General features: G+C 37.5%; 1 protein-coding gene across 1 annotated transcript in view; it reads left to right on the top strand.

Moving 5' to 3' along the window:
• The window catches only part of prkx (protein kinase X-linked), a gene marked incomplete at its 5' end in the record, with an annotated part of 186,656 nt that extends 175,831 nt beyond the window's left edge, over nt 1–10,825 (top strand). Inside the window, 4 exons of the mRNA XM_039746226.1 lie at nt 794–851; nt 1,962–2,039; nt 4,071–4,221; nt 10,100–10,825. Coding sequence (XP_039602160.1) covers nt 794–851; nt 1,962–2,039; nt 4,071–4,196 — 262 coding nt within the window. The remainder of the gene's footprint in view (nt 1–793; nt 852–1,961; nt 2,040–4,070; nt 4,222–10,099) is intronic.
• Between the last annotated feature and the right edge of the window lie 8,921 nt (nt 10,826–19,746).

The raw sequence follows: 19,746 nt of genomic DNA, 5'->3' as shown, positions 1-19,746 counted from the left end.
ACATTTGCAGAGTCTATGTTTGTAGCAAGGGACCCAGAACAATAAACAGCCTAGAAAGATGCCTGCATATTTTATTGAGCATATTCATGCATGGCAATCAACCCACACAAACACGTAGACTGTGACAAGACTAAGAATTCAGTCTGTGCCTCCATGAACATTAGCTGCTGCACAATTAGATACTTATTCAAACTGTAGTCTATAGTAAATAGCTGAACTGAGCATTAACTGATAAGTTTGTTTATAGGTGTATGTTGCTGTATTTACATACAGCATATTTTGTTTGTGCTTGGGTCTGTGATTGTACTCTTCAAAAAATTTGCCCACCTGTTTTTACCTACCTTGCCCCCATTGCTACTGGCATGACCACAGGCTACCTGTGACTCTAATTGAGCAATTTATGCAAAGAAACTGAATATACTGTATGCACGTATAACATATACTTTGGTTCTTGTTGTTTAAATGCACACCATATGCTTGATGTATTTCCTTCTCAGTAGCAGTCTTTAAACTACCAAAGCACAGGCAGTATCTTTGTGAAGTAACAAAATCATAAGTGCAAAATAGCACAGTCATATTTATGTAATAATGTAGCTTTTACAAAATAACATTTGTAATGTGTCTGCATCTTCTCCATATTGAAGGATTAACTATTTCTCAATAAGCTGTTTTTCAAAACGTAGCGCATGATGATGTATATAAAATTATTTGTATACCGTATAGAAAAATTATGTCTGTTAATATAATATGTGGATGTGTATATTTATTTTTAAATTATCTTATTTTATTTCAGAGACCTCATTAAGAAATTCCTTGTTGTTGACCGAACAAGACGACTAGGAAACATGAAAGTTAGTAAAATTACTACCATTTACCCTGTGTAATCTTTTTCTTTTTAAATTTTACAATTGCCTTTTTCTAACCTTTTGTTTTTTCACTTCCTTAATCCTTTGGCCCAAATTCTGTTTCTTTTACTCATTAAGAAAATTGAATACATTGCCCCCTTAGAGGAAACTATACCCCTCCAGCAGTAGAAATTATCAAATAGAAGCCTTCTTAAACTGAAAATGAAATTTGTTTTTTCTTTGCACAAATGAAAATTTTGCTTGGGTTTAAAGGTTTCAAGTTCCTCTAAAGGTAAAACCCTTGTGCAGTAGTGAAGACATTATGTATTAATTTTAATCATGAGGAATTCATCAGCAATACACTGCAAAAATGGAAGGCTGATTTATCAATTGGTAATTAATTCTGTATTCTGTCTCAGGCAATTATTTTTATTAATTGGGTAAGTGATTTATGATTTTTTTTCTGATTATATTTTCTGTTTTCCTCCTTTACAGTAATCATGCATGGTATGAGTAAATTAAATACAGAATTAGAAAGTAAGAAGTTGGTGTTACATAAACTGCCACAAATGAAATTTATTTCTGCAATATTCTAACAGTATTTATTAAGAGTTGCAGTGTATCCTGGAAGTATCAAGTGCAAAGCAGAGACAGTTTTAAAATAAGACAGTAACACTTACTCGGAACAGGTTTAGTTTAGGCTTGTCAGTTAACCTTATATTCATGTGTTTGGAATGTGGGAGGAAAGAGGATTAAGAAATAACAAGCACCAAACAGCTATATGGACTCCTTACAATAATGTACTGTATAAAAATAAATTGAATTAATTATAAATACAGAATTTAAATTAAAAATTTATGTTTAAAAAAAAAAAAATGTGTTTTTGTTTTTTTATGTTGTACCCTGTAACATTAATAAACCGAGTTTTATTGAATTTCATGTATGTTTACAAGCTGTTGTAGGTCTAGTAGATATTGTAGTTTTGCTGTGTACCAAAATCTGAGGCTTAATTAAATTAAGCACTCAAAGCACAGACAAATAGTTAATCCTTTATTATAATGCTTTTATTCAGTTACGTTTTATTCATTTAATTGTATAATGCGATGTTTTTTCCAGAATGGGGCTGAAGATGTGAAAAAGCATAGATGGTTTAAGTCAATAGACTGGGAGGCAGTGCCACAAAAGAAGTTAAAGGTGAGTTCAGAGAACAGTTTTTTCCCACAATATACTATAACTTTTAATGACATTTTACACATGCAGATATTTGTGTAGCAACTGTGTTTTTTGCTTTGCGGTACATGCTCAGTTTCAAGGGTTCTAAGAATTAAATGAATAAATGGGTGCCATTGTTGCTCACTAACAGTCAGGTCAACTTTAGCAGGGTAACAGCAAGAGTTAACAATGGTGAAAATTTCTAGCAAGTTCCTTCACAGAAATGGCTTTGAAAGGTAAACAAAGTTGCATGAAACATTTGAAAAACATTCATGTAATGTGTATAAAGCCAAAGTTTTACAAATCTAGAATATGTAAGTTTAAATACTATAACTGATGTCTGAATAAACTAAGTCCAGGCACTTTGCAGTGAGAATGAGAGCATAAACCCCCAAGACAGGAAAATGCCTTTAAAGACCAATACACTAACACAGGATAAAGGAGGAACAGGGTGCCAAATACTGTGTAAAATAATTCAAAAATAAAATGTTGCCTAGAACCTTGTCTTTTAAGATAGGAACTGAACACTTCTGTGTTTTTTTTTTTGTTTGGTTTTTTTTTCCACTTTGCCAATTTAGTAAATTAGACAGAGAAATGCAGTCTATTGCCACTTTTGAGGCTAACCTTTTTCTTCTTGCTATTATTGAATCCCCCACACAGAACAGTGCCCTGAAGTAAAGAAACAGCTTAAAACATAAGAATGTAATCACCATTTAAATGAAACCTTGTAATTAACTTGGCAAGATAATTAGACATTCACAAAAGTGCTGATGTTTAAATGGACAAAGATAGACTGCTTCAGTCTCTCTATGACATATTGTTTCCATCTCACTGTCATAGTAAATCTTTGTAGTTATCACTACAAAGGCTATAAATTGTAAAGAGAAATTAAAAAAAAAAAATACTGTGACTGTAACATACTTACATGCTTCATATTAGGTAAAACTGATGATTAGGAAAAGATGAGCCACACACAGTGTCTTTCTGTTTTGAAAGGCTTGCTTGTTTAATGATCATTCAGTCCAGGCATTCATTCATGTTGTAAGAGCCCCACAAATGTGAATGGGGCTAGTGAGAAGTAGAAGGAAAGGAAGCAAGAAAGACAAAAATGTTGTTTTAAACCGTTTTATTAATATGTTACATAATAATATTTAATAATGTGTGTATGATTTTAATAATATTTAGAATGTAATGTGATGTTTACCGCTTTTGACCAGCCACACTTCAAATAGTGGAATAGTGTTAAATTTGGTAAACTACAGTTAATTAACATGAACTCAGCAGTTTATATAATAAACAATACTTTTTGTATATAATACCAGATTTGTAAGGCCATAAAGATTAAAATTATATAAATCCTTAAACATACTACAACATAAATTGTCTGTTTAAGAGTCTGAATTTTCAGTAGAACAGATTGGAGCTGATCAATCTTTTAGTTATCATTGTCACTTACTTTTGAGACATTTAATTTATCTTGTCACTCAGACATGATGTCAGGTATTATTCATTATTTTACACAGATTTTTGAGCTAAATGTTAAACATTTTGATTCCCCTGTGCTTTTTTAGTCATTGATTTACATTTTGTAGGTTATTATTTTTTTCTTTCCTGATTCACTTATTTACTTATGACTAAATATTTCTCATTCTACTCATAACAGTCAGTTTTTAGAACATATATTCATTGATCTGTTTAAATAGCACAAAAGGTATATGTTACATTACATGTATACATTAGACTTCTTGATCGTGAATAAGGCATGCAATGAATCAGCCGAAGGATAAACCCAAACTACTTGTATATGATGTATTATAATTTATTTGTCTGCCACTGCTGGATATCAGTAAATAGGAGCTACCAAACTTTTTGTGGGTGATATCTGATTTAGTTTCAGATAATCATCTTTCCTAAATTGAAAGTATGTTTCTTGTATTAATGTACAGTAACAGTGCAAATATTATTGCCTAAAGTCTTTTGCTCAAAATGTGCTAATTATTTTCATCTCTGTAGCCACCAATAGTGCCCAAAGTGTCTCATGATGGTGATACTTCAAATTTTGAATCATATCCAGAGGATGACTGGAAGAAAGATCCTCCTGTGCCTCCAAAAGACTTGGAAATTTTTAAGAATTTCTGAAGGAGAATTATAAACAGAAACATAGGTAATCAATAGTCTAAGTCATTTACAAATAATTTGATTCAATATCATGTTCTACGTTTTTTATTATTAGTTAATTTATTGGTCATCTACATTGGTTACTTTGGTAAATATAGCTGTTATTTTAAGAGAATTTCCGCAACACAAAGTTAAATTGAAAACCTTTTTTTTTTTTTTTATTTAGGTATTTTTCAAGTAGAAGTTATTTCTTCACAATCATGGTATATATGAATGTGACACACAACATTGCATTCAAAAGTGAAGCATTTTTTATAAATTTTAAAAATATTTTCTATCTTTTTGCAGCTTACAATAAGGCTTAAGGGTACATGAATCTATAGGTGAAAAAGACGACCTAAAACTTACCAAATACATCCATGTTTCAAACCAAACCTGTTATTGAGTATAGTTCCAAATCTTAAGAAAGAAAAAAACAAAAAGCTAACCATTGTTGTGCAATTCAGCCATTTTAAAAGGAAGCTGTGTACGTCACATCACCAATTACCCCATACTTCTTCCTCCACGTGTCTTCACCTCAGAAAGCCATCACCAGATGCCCACTCTTGAAATTATTGAATGTTAATGTGAATTGCTGTGTCTGTTAATAACTGAAAAAGGATCACTGATGATCACTTTTATTTTTCCATTATATGGAAGGTTATTTCTTTATGTCACAAAGATTGCCTACTGCCACTAGGTTGTGCTTCAGTAAGGGAAAATATCGAGCATGCACATGGTATGTAATTAGGTGACAAGAATTAAACAGACAGGCATCTGTCTTCCTAACCTTCTTATCAAGAGCAGGATTGATGAGCAGCAAGAGTCTATCCCAGCAAGTACAAGGCTAGAACAATTCTGGGATGGGGCACCAGTCCATTGCAGTGCAGAAATACACATTTAGCAACACGAGTCCACCTAACTTGTATGTGTCTGGAATATTGGAGAAGACCAGGGCATCTGGGGAGAACATGTAATCTCCAAACACACACAAACCCAAGTCTCCTTCACCACAAGAAAGCAGAGCACTACCACAGTGCCACCTTGTCACCCAATGTTTTTGTTATTATTAATTGCTGTTCTCAATATTTTCAAATAGAGTAGCATGCCTCCAATGGTATGGATACTTGACCTGCAGTGACGACTAGCCAATGGCAGACACAGCCTGCCTAGCACCTCAGCCCATCTGTGACCAGGCAGATGTCCCTAAGAAACTCAGTCAGTTGAGAGGTTATATAGTGAAGTCAGTGCACCCCTAAGGATCAGAACAAGCATGAAAGTGGCGTGCCAAAAAGCAGTTATTGCACCCACAAGGGACAAACATAATAATGATAATCCATCCATCTTCCTAACCAACTTATCCAGGGCAGGGTCATGGGGGCAACTAGAGCCTATGCCAGCAATTGTCGGGTGACAAGCCAGGAATAATCGCTGGACACACAAACAAACACTTAGGCCACAGTAGCAGCGCCAGTTCGCTGTTATGTTACTTGAGCAGCATCTGTCTTCATTTTTATAAGCCATAGCAGAGCAAAACGTTGCAGAAACAGAATTGCTGGTTATTGATAGCCTTTGGGTTGTTATAGGCTGTGAGCAGATAAGCAACCAGGAAATTTATTACTATCTCAAGAGAATTAGTTCCAAGAATCAGTGATAAAATATTTTATTTCCCTTTTATTATCACAATAATGTCTCATAAATCCGGAAAGTATATTTTCTGTGATCAAATGTTTTTGTGTACCCCTATGCCCAATTGTAACCTTTAAGAAAAGACAACATATTTTTAAAATCTTTGAAAACCATTTCACTTTAGAATACAATTTTATGTGGCAAATTAATTTTGTTTTAAGTAGCTAGTTTTATGTGATGGACTTGCACTCTGTCCAACTTTGGTCCTTGCATTGTGTCTTTGGATTAAGCAGATTTGAGAGTGTTGGGGTTAAACCATAATTTTGGTGAATCCCAAAACTTAAAAACAGTTTCAGCCTGTTTATATTTGCACAAGCCAAGAGCCATTCCTAGGTTATGTGAAGTGGATTAATCAGGATTGATAATGTTATGTTTCACTGCACACTCACACACAATGTTACTGCAAAAAGACCTTAATATTAGACAGTAAGGTTAAACAGTATCGTTAATGTAGACAAATCACCAAGGCAAATCAACTAAACAGGTCATGGGCAAAAGATATTTAAGAAAAAGGGAGAAAATAAAGTGTGACAAGTTGAGTTCAATTTGTTTTTTATTCCGCCCTTCAAGTAATGTCATTTGTTTTTAATACCTCCATATTCATTAGAATGTTTTGGCACAATTTAATATTAGTTCCTAAGAATATTTTAATGAATTCCCAAATTATTGATTTTGCCATTTTCTCATTGATGTTTTTACTTTATTATTTCCTTATTTGGTTCTGAACAAAAGTTATATGTCATTCTGGGACCATAACAGTGTAGACAAGATACAGAATTGATACAGATTAAGTACAAAAATGTCAGAAGAGGTTGTGAATGTTGAAACCAAAGCAAACAAGAGGTGATAGTAGTAGAATGGAGCCATACACATTTGTAGAGAGAAGCACGGTAATCTTTACTATAGCAACATCCTAATTACAGGGTGGTAGATGCCAGGGATTTGTAAGCAAGTTTAAGGATTAGATACAAGTCAGGAGTACAGCTGCAATGTTTTCCACTTTTTGCCTGAAGATATCTGGGTCAGCAAGTTTCATCATCTAAGGTAAGAGTTGCATGATTGTGAGAACTGATGGTTGCCTTGAAATACAGTACGTTTTTTGTTTTTAATAAATTTTGAGGTCATTTGAGTTAAGCATTTACAAGGAGATGAAAGATTGTGCTAAAGATTGCTCACTATCTGCTTTAACTGTACTTTCTAGCTATTGCAGTGATATACTTAGTTTCTACAAACTCTGCCAATGCTTTCAAAAGTACACCTCTAGGGACATTTGTGGGAAAAATATTTCAGTAAAATTTTTAGATTATTAATTAAATTCATATCTTGATAAAATACAGTGTTCATCAATCTGTGTGAAACACAGCCTAATCCAGTGCACATCTTCTTGATTTAGTTATCCAAAATAAGTTATTACAAAATGTGCATGGTTAAAGATCTGGGTTTTGAGCATTGGTTTCAAGTACATTCTTCTCTGGGGTTTTTATGAGAATGCTGCCACCTTAGACAATATTGGAATAAAATCTTTGCTTATGTATCAGACAATCCCAAAATTACAATAATTACAAATCCATTTACAATACAAGTTTCTCATGTTCAGCAATCCTGAGTCTGAGGTTTTAGGTTTGTTTTCATGCCCTGCATATATCTTGACTTCTTAAGAGCAAGCTTCCAAAATGTCAATTTCTTGTTAAATTTATTCCCTCCACTACTACAAGACACCTTTCTCCTGCTGCTACTTGCAAACTTTAAGCTGTTCTTTCTTTCTTTCTTTCGATTCCTAGAGGAAGGGCTATGTGAAAGTTCAAGCATAGGATGAAGTTGTGTTGTAGCACAGGTGGTTCTGTCTCGGTTCACATATGAGTAAGGTTTCCTGAAATAGAACCCATGTACTTACACTTAAATTTTTATCTTTTCGTTATGCAGCATAATTTGCTGTTGTTGATTAAAAAATACTTAGTAATTTCCATAACAGTTTTCTATAAGAGGTTAGAAAATCTAAATGCAGATGTTCAAAGCACAGTGACAGACAAAATGCAATTTAAAGTAGACAAGTGCATTGTTTCACTTTTGGGTTCCAAGAAATTTGTATGGTGGGTTCGGCACTAATTTATAAAAGACATGTTTTGGGAAGGATTTAGTTGTTTGTGTTGATATAATAATTCTTTGCATTTATATGCACTTTTCTCACTACTCAAAGCGCTCAGCAATTGCTCAAGGGCCCAACAGAGCAGAGTCCCTTTTGGTATTTATGGGATTCGAACCGGCAACCTTCTGATTGCCAGTGCAGATGCCTAGCCTCAGAGCTGCAGGCAGAAACAAGTTTAATAGGTTAAGGAAAAAGTAGCAGATTCCCTCAGGTTAAAACTGATTAAGGATGGACATAATAACTGCATTAGAACCTCTGATTAATTTCATTAACCTCCTTAGCGTTAGACCCAAACATTACTCGGTCTGCGAAAACTGTGCCAAAAGCGTTAGTCCCAAGTGTCACTCAGGCAGCTGTACAGATGCATGTTGCATAAGCGTTATAACTCCGGTTGTAAAAGTGCCGTCAGTGCTGCAGTTCTTTGGAGAAATATTGTCTGAGTGCAGGTTTTCACTAATTATAAAATATCTGCACTTTACCAACAATGAAGACTTTGATGAGAATACCCATCTAGCACCCAAACTGAGGAAAATATGGGGCATATACCAGGGCATTGTAGCAAAATTGTGCAGTTTTTGATATCAGTATTGAAAATCTCAGTGCGTTTAAGGGCAGACTGTCATGGATACAGTACATCGCTTTAAAAAGAGCAAGATTTGGCATAAAGTTTTACGACTTTTATTAATTTAAAAAAGAATACATTTGGAATTCGGTTCTGAATGCAGGGAAAGGGACAATGTTTGATCTGAAAGATGTCTTGTGCGGCTCAAGAATTGACTTTCTATCCTGTTATGCAGAATTAACAAAAGAAGTACTACAAAATGATTGTTTGTCATCTGATGGAGTGGTGCATTTGGAATGCATTTGTTTTATACAAACAAAAAGCTGGCGAAACTGTATGTCATGCCAGCTTGTTTAACAAATCACTATCCACACTACCGCTAAAGAGACGCAGCACATCATAGATCAATCCAGAGCGTCTTATTTAGATATTTTATTGATTCTATACCTTCAACAGCAAAAAAACAGAATCCAATTTGTACCTGTGTGCTGTTCAAAAACCTATTAATCTGGAAAGAAAATCCAAAAAGAAACGGGCTATTATTGTCCCAAATGTGACAATGGATCGTGTCTTTCACTGTGCTTTAAGATTTACCACACAAAGGACTAATTTTGAGATTATATACTGTTTTGGCATCATTAGTAGTATTATTATTACTGTTATTATTTTTGTTATTATTGTTCATTTCTTATTATTTTTATTCATCATTAATATTATTTGTATTATTATGTTATTATACTTTTGAGACTTAATAAAAATGTAATTTTTCATGCCAAAAATGCAGTGATTTTTGCATGTTTTTTTGGAATAAAATGCAACACTAAGGAGATTAAATAATTGAATCTTTTAAGTACTAGGTGCTTTTTTTTCTCTGGCAAGTTTCTTTTCACAAAAGAAGAACCAGTTTGTTGTAATATCCCAACTCTAATGTTTTATTCATGCATTATTATGTAAAATACTGTATAAGGAAATCTTTTTGTATTCATGAAGCACAGTACAATTATATTATTTGTCATAATACTAAATGTTATGTATATAATTTGTGTGTAGATGCTTAGATTTTGTTTTTTTTTTTTTTGTTATCCTTTGCATGTGGCTTTTTCCAGAAATTGAAGTATGTTTACCAATTTTATGAATAGTTTACATACTGATAATGTTTTTTGAAATAATCATTATTTAATAAGGAGTTTGCATGTTCTCCCCGTGTCTGCGTGGGTTTCCTCCGGGCGCTCCGGTTTCCTCCCACAATCCAAAGACATGCAGGTTAGGTGGATTGGTGATTCTAAATTGGCCCTAGTGTGTGCTTGGTGTGTGGGTGTGTTTGTGTGTGTCCTGCGGTGGGTTGGCACCCTGCCCAGGATTGGTTCCTGCCTTGTGCCCTGTGTTGGCTGGGATTGGCTCCAGCAGACCCCCGTGACCCTGTATTCGGATTCAGCGGGTTAGAAAATGGATGGATTATTTAATAAATCGGCATCTTTATATTTTCAGGTTAACTGCCTACAAGACGAATTTGGACATCTGAACATCTGATTCTCTTGTTTCATCTGCACTCAGTTTAAAATATGCAAGAAATGAAGATCCTCTGTGAACTACTGTACTGCACTGTTTAAAATAGAGGACAAAAGTAATAGTAAAGACTAAACTGCTATCAATTCAGATTTTTTTTTAGCAACAGCTTTGTGAATAGTCTTGAACTTCAATACTGTTTGTATAATAACAATTTGTTACAATTTATCTTTTTAAGTTTTTCATAAAATCTGTAAATCTGATTGTCTGTATATACAGTGGTCCTTGGATGGTTATACATAATGCATATTGTCTCTGTAAAGTGTTTTTTTTTTTTAATCTCAAAATCTCACATTTTCATTTTGGGTGCTCAAACATGCCCAAATACCAAACAATGATGTTACATTTAATAGTGCACTGTGCATCATTATTACGGTATTGAAATAATGGTTAGGTCATGCTTTCCTATAAAAGATTTTAAAAGTGTGAACATTTAGTTTGTTTTAAGCAATATTTTGTATTTTTTATTTATTCATTCATTCCATCGGGGTAATAGGTATGCAGAATATTATTTTTTTAAACTAATCCAACACACAACAGCCATTATGTAAAAAGCCTGTTGAGCTTTCTAACTTAATATTCTGCTTTTTTAACAATTTAGCGATTCAGTCAATTATTTTAGGAATAAACTTTTTGTGTTGGGTTTAACTGTGGGTTTTTTTTTGCCTCTTTTGTTGTTTCCATTTTGTTTTGTAAGACCTGTTTTATTACTGTGCTGTATCTTTTGAACTCTTTTGTGATCAACATCAGGTCCCTTAATGTTTTCCTTTGTTGTACGCAGTAATTGAGTTAACCTTTATGTTCTGCATTTTCATTCACTGTATTTGTGTGTTCTTTGGTAGTTTGCCACCAAAACCAAGTAAATCAGAGCAGAAATCTGAGGTGCTAGAAATAAGAAATGCCATTAATGCAGTTTAGTAGGCTAACATTCATTTAAGCACTTCACAAAGTATTTCAAAAAGTTATGTAACAACCCATGTGAAAAAGCTATTTCCCCCCTTAGTCACTCAGTTAACCAATGATCAAAATTTTAATAACGGTTCAGATTAGACTAGAGACTCCCAAACGTGATTGCTGCCAACCCTATTGTATCTGAACATCACTTCAATAGAACCTTTCCAGCAATGTGAAGATGGTGAAAAAGACTCAACAAGCAGCACTCCTTGCCTTGATCAAAAGAAATTCCAGAAGACCTGAGAAAGTAAGTTGCTAAAATATATCAGTCAGGAAATGGTTACACAGAAATCTAAAAAAAACCTTGAGACTCCGGAAAACCACTATGAGTGCCATCATCTCCACACGGAGAAAACTTGGAACAGTGGTGAATCTGCCTAGACATGACCGACCTATCAAAGTTGCTCCAAGGACACATAGAAAACTCATGTGGGAAGACAAACATATAAGGAACTGCAGGCCTCTCTCAGTTCAGTTAATGTTATTGTTCATGACTACAGCATTAGAAAGATGTTTACCAAATATGATATCCACAGAAAAGTAGCAAAGTGAAAACCAGAAGAACACAAAGACTTATCTAACACTTTCCGAAAAACACATTTATTACCCCCAAAAATGTTGGGATAATGTTCTATGGACTGAAGAGTGAAACGTGGAACTTTTTTGGTCATGGGTCACATTACATGTGGGGTTTTCCACATCATGCTCACAGTCAGACATGGTGGCGATAGTGTAATAGTGTGGGGATGCTTTGGTACTTCAAGGCATTGGTGACATAAATGAGGGAAGCATGAATTCAGCTCTCTACCAGAAAGTGCTGAAGGAGAATATCCAGTAATCAGTCTGCGATCTGATGCTTGAGCACAATTGGGTTATGCAAAATCTGAAGCACAAGAGCAAGTCCAACTTTAAATGGCTGAAAAAAAATTAAACAAAATGAAGACTTTTGAGTACCCAAGTCAAAGTCATAACTTGAACCCCATTGAGATGTGGGGGCAGATCAAAGTCAAAAACCCTACAGTGTGGTTCAATTAAAACAATTCTGCAGATGTGGTTGGGCCAAAATCTCTCTGCAGCGATGCCAAAGACTGATGTCCTGTTACTGGTAGCATTTGATTGTATGTAGTTAGGAAGGCAGTTATTTTTTTCACATGGGTGATACAGGAGTTGGCAAACTTTCTTCGTGAATAAATATAATTATAATTTAAAAACTGTATTGTGTTTACTCAGCTTATCTGTATGGTTGGATGTCAGAAAGAAGTGTTACAAATAAGCAGAAATCAGGAAGAAGGCAAATAATGTTTCACTGCACTGTAGTTGTTAATATAGTATGTGTGAGTATACAGTATTGCAGGCTGTCAAAGTGTGTATGCCATTTTTAACTGCAGGCACCATATTAAAAGCAAGCTTCAATCTATGTTAAAGTTTTTTCTCAGAAAGACTGCTGTGACCTGTAAATGAATTCTTTTGGGAGGTTTAACACTGAACAATGCTGTGTTATGTTACCTAAATCTATGCATTCTTTTTCTCATTGTTATCTAAGAGTATGATCTTAGACTAGAATAACCAGACAGTTTAAAATATAACAGTAAAGGGAAGTGGAGACAGTAAGTAAGCTTTCTGACTTTAAAACAAGGGTGCATTTTTAAGATTAATTTTTTGAGCAGTTTATAAATGGATATATAAAGGAATACTTTTAATCAGAGTATAGCATCAAGTCGATGAAACTTCTGGGCTATTGATCTCAGTTAAGTAGCAGAGGGGGTTGTTAATCTGTTTCAGCTGCTTTGGTGTTAATTAAATTAACAACAGATGCACTAGAGGGGCAACAATGAGAGACCCCCAAAACAGGAATGGTTTAACAGGTGGAGGCCACTGACATTTTTCTCTTCTTATCTTTTCTGACTGTTTTTTCACTCGTTTTGCATTAGGCTATGGTCAGTGTCACTACTGGTAGCATGAGGTGATGCCTGGACCCTACAGAGGTTGCACAGGTAGTCCAACTTCTCCAGGATGGCACATCAATACGTGCCATTGCCAGAAGGTTTGCTGTGTCTCCCAGCACAGTCTTAAGGGCATGGAGGAGATTCCAGGAGATAGGCAGTTACTCTAGGAGAGCTGGACAGGGCTGTAGAAGGTCCTTAACCCATCTGCAGGACTGGTATCTGCTCCTTTGGGCAAGGAGGAACAGGATGAGCACAGCCAGAGCCCTACAAAATGACCTCCAGCAGGCCTCGGGTGTGAATGTCTCTGACCAAACAATCAGAAACAGACTTCATGAGGGTGGCCTGAGGACCTGACATCCTCTAGTGGGCCCTATGCTTACTGCCCGGCACCACGGAGTTTGACTGAAATTTGAGTAGTTTAATTTATATTTTCTTCTGTTGCTACAACTCTGTTTGTAATAAATGATTTGCTGTTACTTTTCTTGCAAATCTTCAGTAATTGAAGTAGTAAAGCCGACACAGGGCATAGGGTTAGGAGGCGCTGAGGGGTATGCCTCCCAACAGACGACAGCACAGTCAGGGTAATGCATCATTGGCTGGTAAGTGACATTAACCAAGATGCATCATCCTCCATGTTTCTAGGACATTCACAAGGATCAGACTGTGTCAGCCCTGAGGTTTAGGTCAGTGGTCCCCAACCTTTTTGGCACCAAGGACCGCTTTACTAGAAGCAAATTTTTCCAGGGACCATGGGGGGTGGGGGATTTTTAGGGGCGGGTTTGTAGGGCAGTTTTATACACAATTTACATTACATTTCTATTATTATTAAGTTTTAATATTGTAATAAAAATTATACAGCTTACCATAATGCAGAATCAGCCCTGAACTTGTTTGCCTGCAACCAGAAGATCCCATCTGGGGACAATGGAAGACAGTGACAGGCGAAGTGTGTTGCTTATGTTCAGTCTACTCCTTAATCTCGTTTTGGTTGCTGTCACTGCAGAAAACGCTTCCTCACAAAGATAGGATTTTGGAAATGGAAGCAGCTTCAAAAGTTTCTTTCGTGTTCATTTTGATCTCCTCCTGCCTACAAGTTATGCTGACAAGAATTTTTCTCAGCATTTACTTGCGATAATACACTTTCAGGGGGCGAATAATGCCCAAACCGAATGGCTGAAGCACTGCTGTGCAATTGGGAGGGAGGAATTCAACGCAAACATTGTCTGAATGTGGAAGTATGTTGTGGGCAGCACAGTTATCAATCAGTATCCGAATAATCCTCTTCTTCATATTGTGAGGTTTCTGAACTATTTTGGGATTCCCCCCACCCAACGGGAATGTCACACTGAAATGCATCCCAAAGTGCGATTGGAGCATCTGTGTAAGATTGTTTGTACGTTGCCAGGGCTGGGAAACAGCAAGCTTACAGCGTGTTGTCCCATTGACTGAGGTCCCAAGAGAGTTAAAAAACCACTCATTTTCTTGAATGAGTGCCGCATTAATAGGAATGTTTCTTGAAGGAGCATCACTAAACCACATAAAAATGGCTTCAAATGTAGCAGTTCACATACATTTGCAACCCGAAATTTTTCATCTTTTTTGCATATAACAAGAAATAAGCATTGCATTTGTCATTCCAACAGATTGCACATCATAAACATTAACACTGTTATCGTTTTTCGTGTCTGCCGTTTTTATAGAAGGGTGACAATGAGTTAAATTCCGATGTATGTCTTTCAAATGTTGACGAGCAATAGGCAAAAGGTATCACTGAAAACCACAGAAAACAAAAACACAAAAAAAAAATAGTACGAGGAAAGTTCGAAGAAAGAACATTTTTTTACATTGTTTCTGTTTGGGTATCATTGTGCAAATGTACACAACTGAGCTACGACCACAGAACTAACTGCTCTGTGGATGATTCATTCAAGTATTTCAAGGTCACTTCGTTGTAATGAAAGTATCTTCTGCTGAATGTACGTCGTAGTAACGAGATTTCTATAGACTCCTGTCACATGGGGAAACTATCAGAAACATAAAAATACTTTGTTGCAATACTCTCTCACCTCGGTCTCTCTCCCCTCATCTGCGCCTCTGCAAAGCCCCATCCGCTTAGCGTTCTGAAAAGTGTTCTCAGTGAAGGGGGCAGCATTTCTGCTGTATCCCTTCACTGAGTGAGTCTCGCGGCCTGGCTGTCAGATGGTCTAGGTTATATCTGGGCACACAATGAAGGTGTGTCTGTCTTTATGCGTGTTTTATTATTCTCAGAGCTTAAGGTACATCAGCCTTTAGTCTCTAGATTATATCTGGGGAAATTGTAGATGTGTGACTAGGTTATATAGAGGGACCCTAGAGTATCAAACTTTAAATCTAATTTTTATCTGGAGTCACCTGTGTGTTATTCATGTTAAAGCTAGTTTTGTCCCTATGTAGGGTACTCAGGAGTGACAGGCTGTGCAGGCAAAACTCATAATCATTACTTAGCACTAGAATCCTTGAAGCCTACAAAAAAAATCATAATTACTGGCCATTTTAAATTCCTTTGCATCTCCTCATCGGTGCCTTTGTTTTGCAAATGTGTTGATCAGCGCAAGCAGTAAGCAGCCTGCTATCCCATCCCCAACTGACGCAGAAGAAGTTCAAGTCTGTTTATCTGCATGTGAGGTGTCTGGAATTGTACAGGGTAAATAATATATCGTTATTTAGAATACATACTTTTCATGTGTGTTACGTGACTACAATCACATGTGTAAATGTAGGTTTACAGGAAATGCAAGGTAGGAAATGTTGAACACATAACTAAAACTGAATTTAGTTTCATGTTATAGTACTAATGACAAAATGCTGTCGTGAAGTGTATAATGTGTGAAGACTGAAGTCCAAATATCAAATAAAAAAGGCATAACAAAACAAGTACACTTTTATCTATACTAATAAAAGGCAAAGCCCTCACTGACTCACTCACACATCACTAATTCTCCAACTTCCCGTGTAGGTAGAAGGCTGAAATTTGGCAGGATCATTCCTTACAGTTTACTAACAAAAGTTAAGCATGTTTCATTTCGAAATTCTACACGTAATGGTCATAATGGTCAACACCGTCTGCCATGTTGAACTTTCTTATTTATGGCCCCATCTTCACGAAATTTGGTAGGTGGCTTCCCTGCGCTAACCAAAACCGATGTACGTACTTATTTCAGTGGTATGATGCCACTGTCGGCCGCCATATTGAAGTTTCCAATGTCACTAATTCTCCAACTTCCCGTGTAGGTAGAAGGCTGAAATTTGGCAGGCTCATTCCTTACAGGCTACTTACAAAAGTTAAGCAGGTTTCATTTCGAAATTCTACACGTAACAGTCATAACGGTTGACAACGTTCGCCATGTTGAACTTTCTTATTCATGGCCCCATCTTCACGAAATTTGGTAGGTGGCTTCCCTGCGCTAACCAAAACCAGTGTACATACTTATTTTGGTGATATGACGCCACTGTCAGCCGCCGTATTGAACTTTCTAACATCACTAATTCTACAACTTCCCGTGTAGGCAGAAGGCTGGAATTTGGTACTTATTTCGGTGGTATGATGCCACTGTCGGCCGCCATATTGAACTTTTCAACGGTCTTTGTTACTTATGGACCCATCTTCAAGAAATTTGGTACGCGGGTTCCCAACGCTAACTGAATCCTACTTACGTACATATATACATCCATAGCTTGCAGCTCAGTCACCTTGTGAGGCGGCGTTGGGTCCCCCATCCCAACGCCTCCCACGTCGTTGGCTGCCTGCCTATATAAGGCCGTCCGTCGCTCCAGTCTCTACATTCCCTTCCTTGCTTCGCCATGGGATTCATGTCTCCCTGCTGATAACTACAGCCTTTTTATTTAATCCATGGCTTCTCCGCTGTTTTATTGTTCATTCATTACGATTATAGTTATTGTTTAGGTATTTTAGACTTACTTTACATTGTTCAGGTACCTATTTCCTTTATCATTCCAACCGTACCCCCATTAACATGTCTATTGAGGTGATCACCATCAATCAAAGAACTGTCACTTACCGAGTGGTTTCCATGCCCAGAGATGGCACAAACCTTTTTCATTCTCTTTGTTACATATTGCACGGCCATATCAGGCTCATTCTTGATATCCGGAGGAACATTGTGTCTTATGTATTGAATGACTGGGACAGGTTCAAGGTGTGGACTGATGACGGTACAGGAGATAATTATACTACACAGGAGCACTAGAAGAGTGAAATGCTTAAGCCCTTCACCTATGCATCTGCATGTGAGTTGATGGCTGCCGCTGAATTGTTCGGTTGTCGCTTTCAAGTGTACCGAAGTGACCAAATATTTTACACCTTTCGACAACTGCCAATGGCTCTTAAACATCTTAGATTCACAGGTGACGATTTCAGTAGTGGACACTTTGATGTTTATGAATGTTTAAACTCTCAAAAGCTGGATGTGAAGTTATCGATGAAACCGGTTGTATACTTACAACGCTTGACAGATGCCGAATGTCTCTTCAATGCAAGTCCTACAAATACTGTCGTAATTGAAACAAACCATGAAACTCAAACCGATTATGATAGCAGCAATCCAAGCTGTGAGATTTGAGACAAGATTACTGTTCACATGGCCAACTGTATGTTGCATGCTTAACAGTAAGCTCAGCGCACAGCTTGGTCATATTACAACCGGAGGGCCGAACTGACAATGTGGTTTACAAAGAGATCCTTAACAAATAATTATTGGTATATTTGCCCTCAGTTTAAAAAGGGTATTTTGCTTTTTTTTTTTTTTTTACCGTGTCCTGTTCGGCTGTGAAGCAATCAGAATTGATGTCTGAATGCTGGCGACTAGCCTTACAGTTTTTCTCTCAGGTGGAGCGTTACAGCTTCTGCTGACGTCACGCCTGATACCAAAACTTTATTAAAAAATATCTTTAGATGTTTTTAAGATTCGAACCGGACACGGAGACAAAAGTGAAAGAAAAAGAAGAGAGAGAAGGAAGAGATGGAGGTAAAGGGGGTTTCGTATAGAATAAACAATAAATGAACCAGAATCCGCTTCTAGACCTGCAGAAAGAGGGGAAACAAACAAACCACAAGACAAAAACATTGCTGCATCAGCTACATGAAGATATATAAAAATGTTTGCTGACAATCATACAGTAATTATTACTGAGGCATTTAAGGCCACCACAACCTTAGATCATGTGCTGAAGATGTCCAAGTCATACTTATGAAATCACCATGTGAGCACCTGTGTGTGTATGCACGCTTGTATGTGTAAGGTTTCTCTATAGGAGCATCCAATAGTGAGTGTGAAGGGCCACAGACCTGCCCCCAAAAACGTGCGGAAGATGGAGGGAGTTCCAAGCCCAGAGATCCAGAGGTCACCCCAGAGCGCGGAGACCCCAGGGAGGCCGTCACCAGAGAAGCCCCAACCCCACCCGAGGCGCAGAGGATCACCCGGGGTCACAACCAGCAGCCGGCAGAGTCCCGGGAGATATCAGCGGCAAGCCCTCAGGCCGCCGCAGCCGCTCTCCCCGAGTCGGCCGGGCCCGGAACCCAGCAGCCCGGGACCCGAGGGCGACCCACCCCGCCGAGGATCCAACAGAGCCCAGGGAACCAGACCCCACCAGGCAGCCACCGGGAGCGACCAGACAGATGCTTAAGGCAGGGGGAGGGTAGGCAAAGATGTTGTAGTATTGCCAGATGTCCCAGGAGAGGGGAGGAGTCCAAAACCCCACCTGACATATACAGTCACACACAAACACAGTCATACACTCCCTCCCTCATGCTCTCACATACACATACAACCCAAGACTTACAAGGATGTACGCCAGACACCCATTCACACTCCCCACACACACCCTACCTAACTCTGGTCCCGGTGCTGCCGTACCTGAGGTACAGCCATTCCTGGACGTCAGAGTTAGCCCCGTTCCGCAGGGGTAATAGTGAGCAGGCACCCCATCCAACGTAGAGCAAAGCAACCCACCACTCCAGACCACAGGCAGCGGCCAGCTCCCACTCCTAGCCTCCAGCCCCGGTCAGCTAACTGAGAACAGAAGTGTGATAAGACCTCTAGTCTCCCTCCGCCTGCTCTAATGTAGTGTTGGTGTGTGCTGATAAGGTGCATTTTGTGGTTGGGGGGGCGCAAAAGGGTATTTTGCTATCTGAGTATATATATGAATATATGTGTGTGTGTATATATCCATCCATCCATCCATCCATTTTCTAACCCACTGAATCCGAATACAGGGTCAGGGGGTCTGCTGGAGCCAATCCCAGGGGTATCAAAGAAAAGGAAATCTTTTGATTTACATATTGCTACCAATAAATTTAGGTTGTAAGAGAAGACCAACCCAGGACAAACTTTGTAGGTTCCACTCACCCCATAATAATACAGTTTGAATTATATTCTGCTGTTGCAAAAATCACTTGAACATGGCAGGGCATGTCAAACATAGAAATTCATAGTGCAATTCTATCTAGAGAAGTTACAAGAAGCCGCTAGTCAGTGTCACCTAACTCCATGATAATCCTTCACCACTCACTTTGAACACCCCATGTCAGGATTATGGCTGTTTTCACAGGAGACGCTGCACCATCCATCTAAAGGCCCAGACTACACATCAACTTCATGAAAATGCATTGGG

Source organism: Polypterus senegalus, chromosome 2, assembly GCF_016835505.1.
Source record: "Polypterus senegalus isolate Bchr_013 chromosome 2, ASM1683550v1, whole genome shotgun sequence".
In the NCBI taxonomy this organism is placed as follows: domain Eukaryota; kingdom Metazoa; phylum Chordata; class Cladistia; order Polypteriformes; family Polypteridae; genus Polypterus; species Polypterus senegalus.
This window is presented reverse-complemented; position numbering and strand designations above follow the sequence as displayed.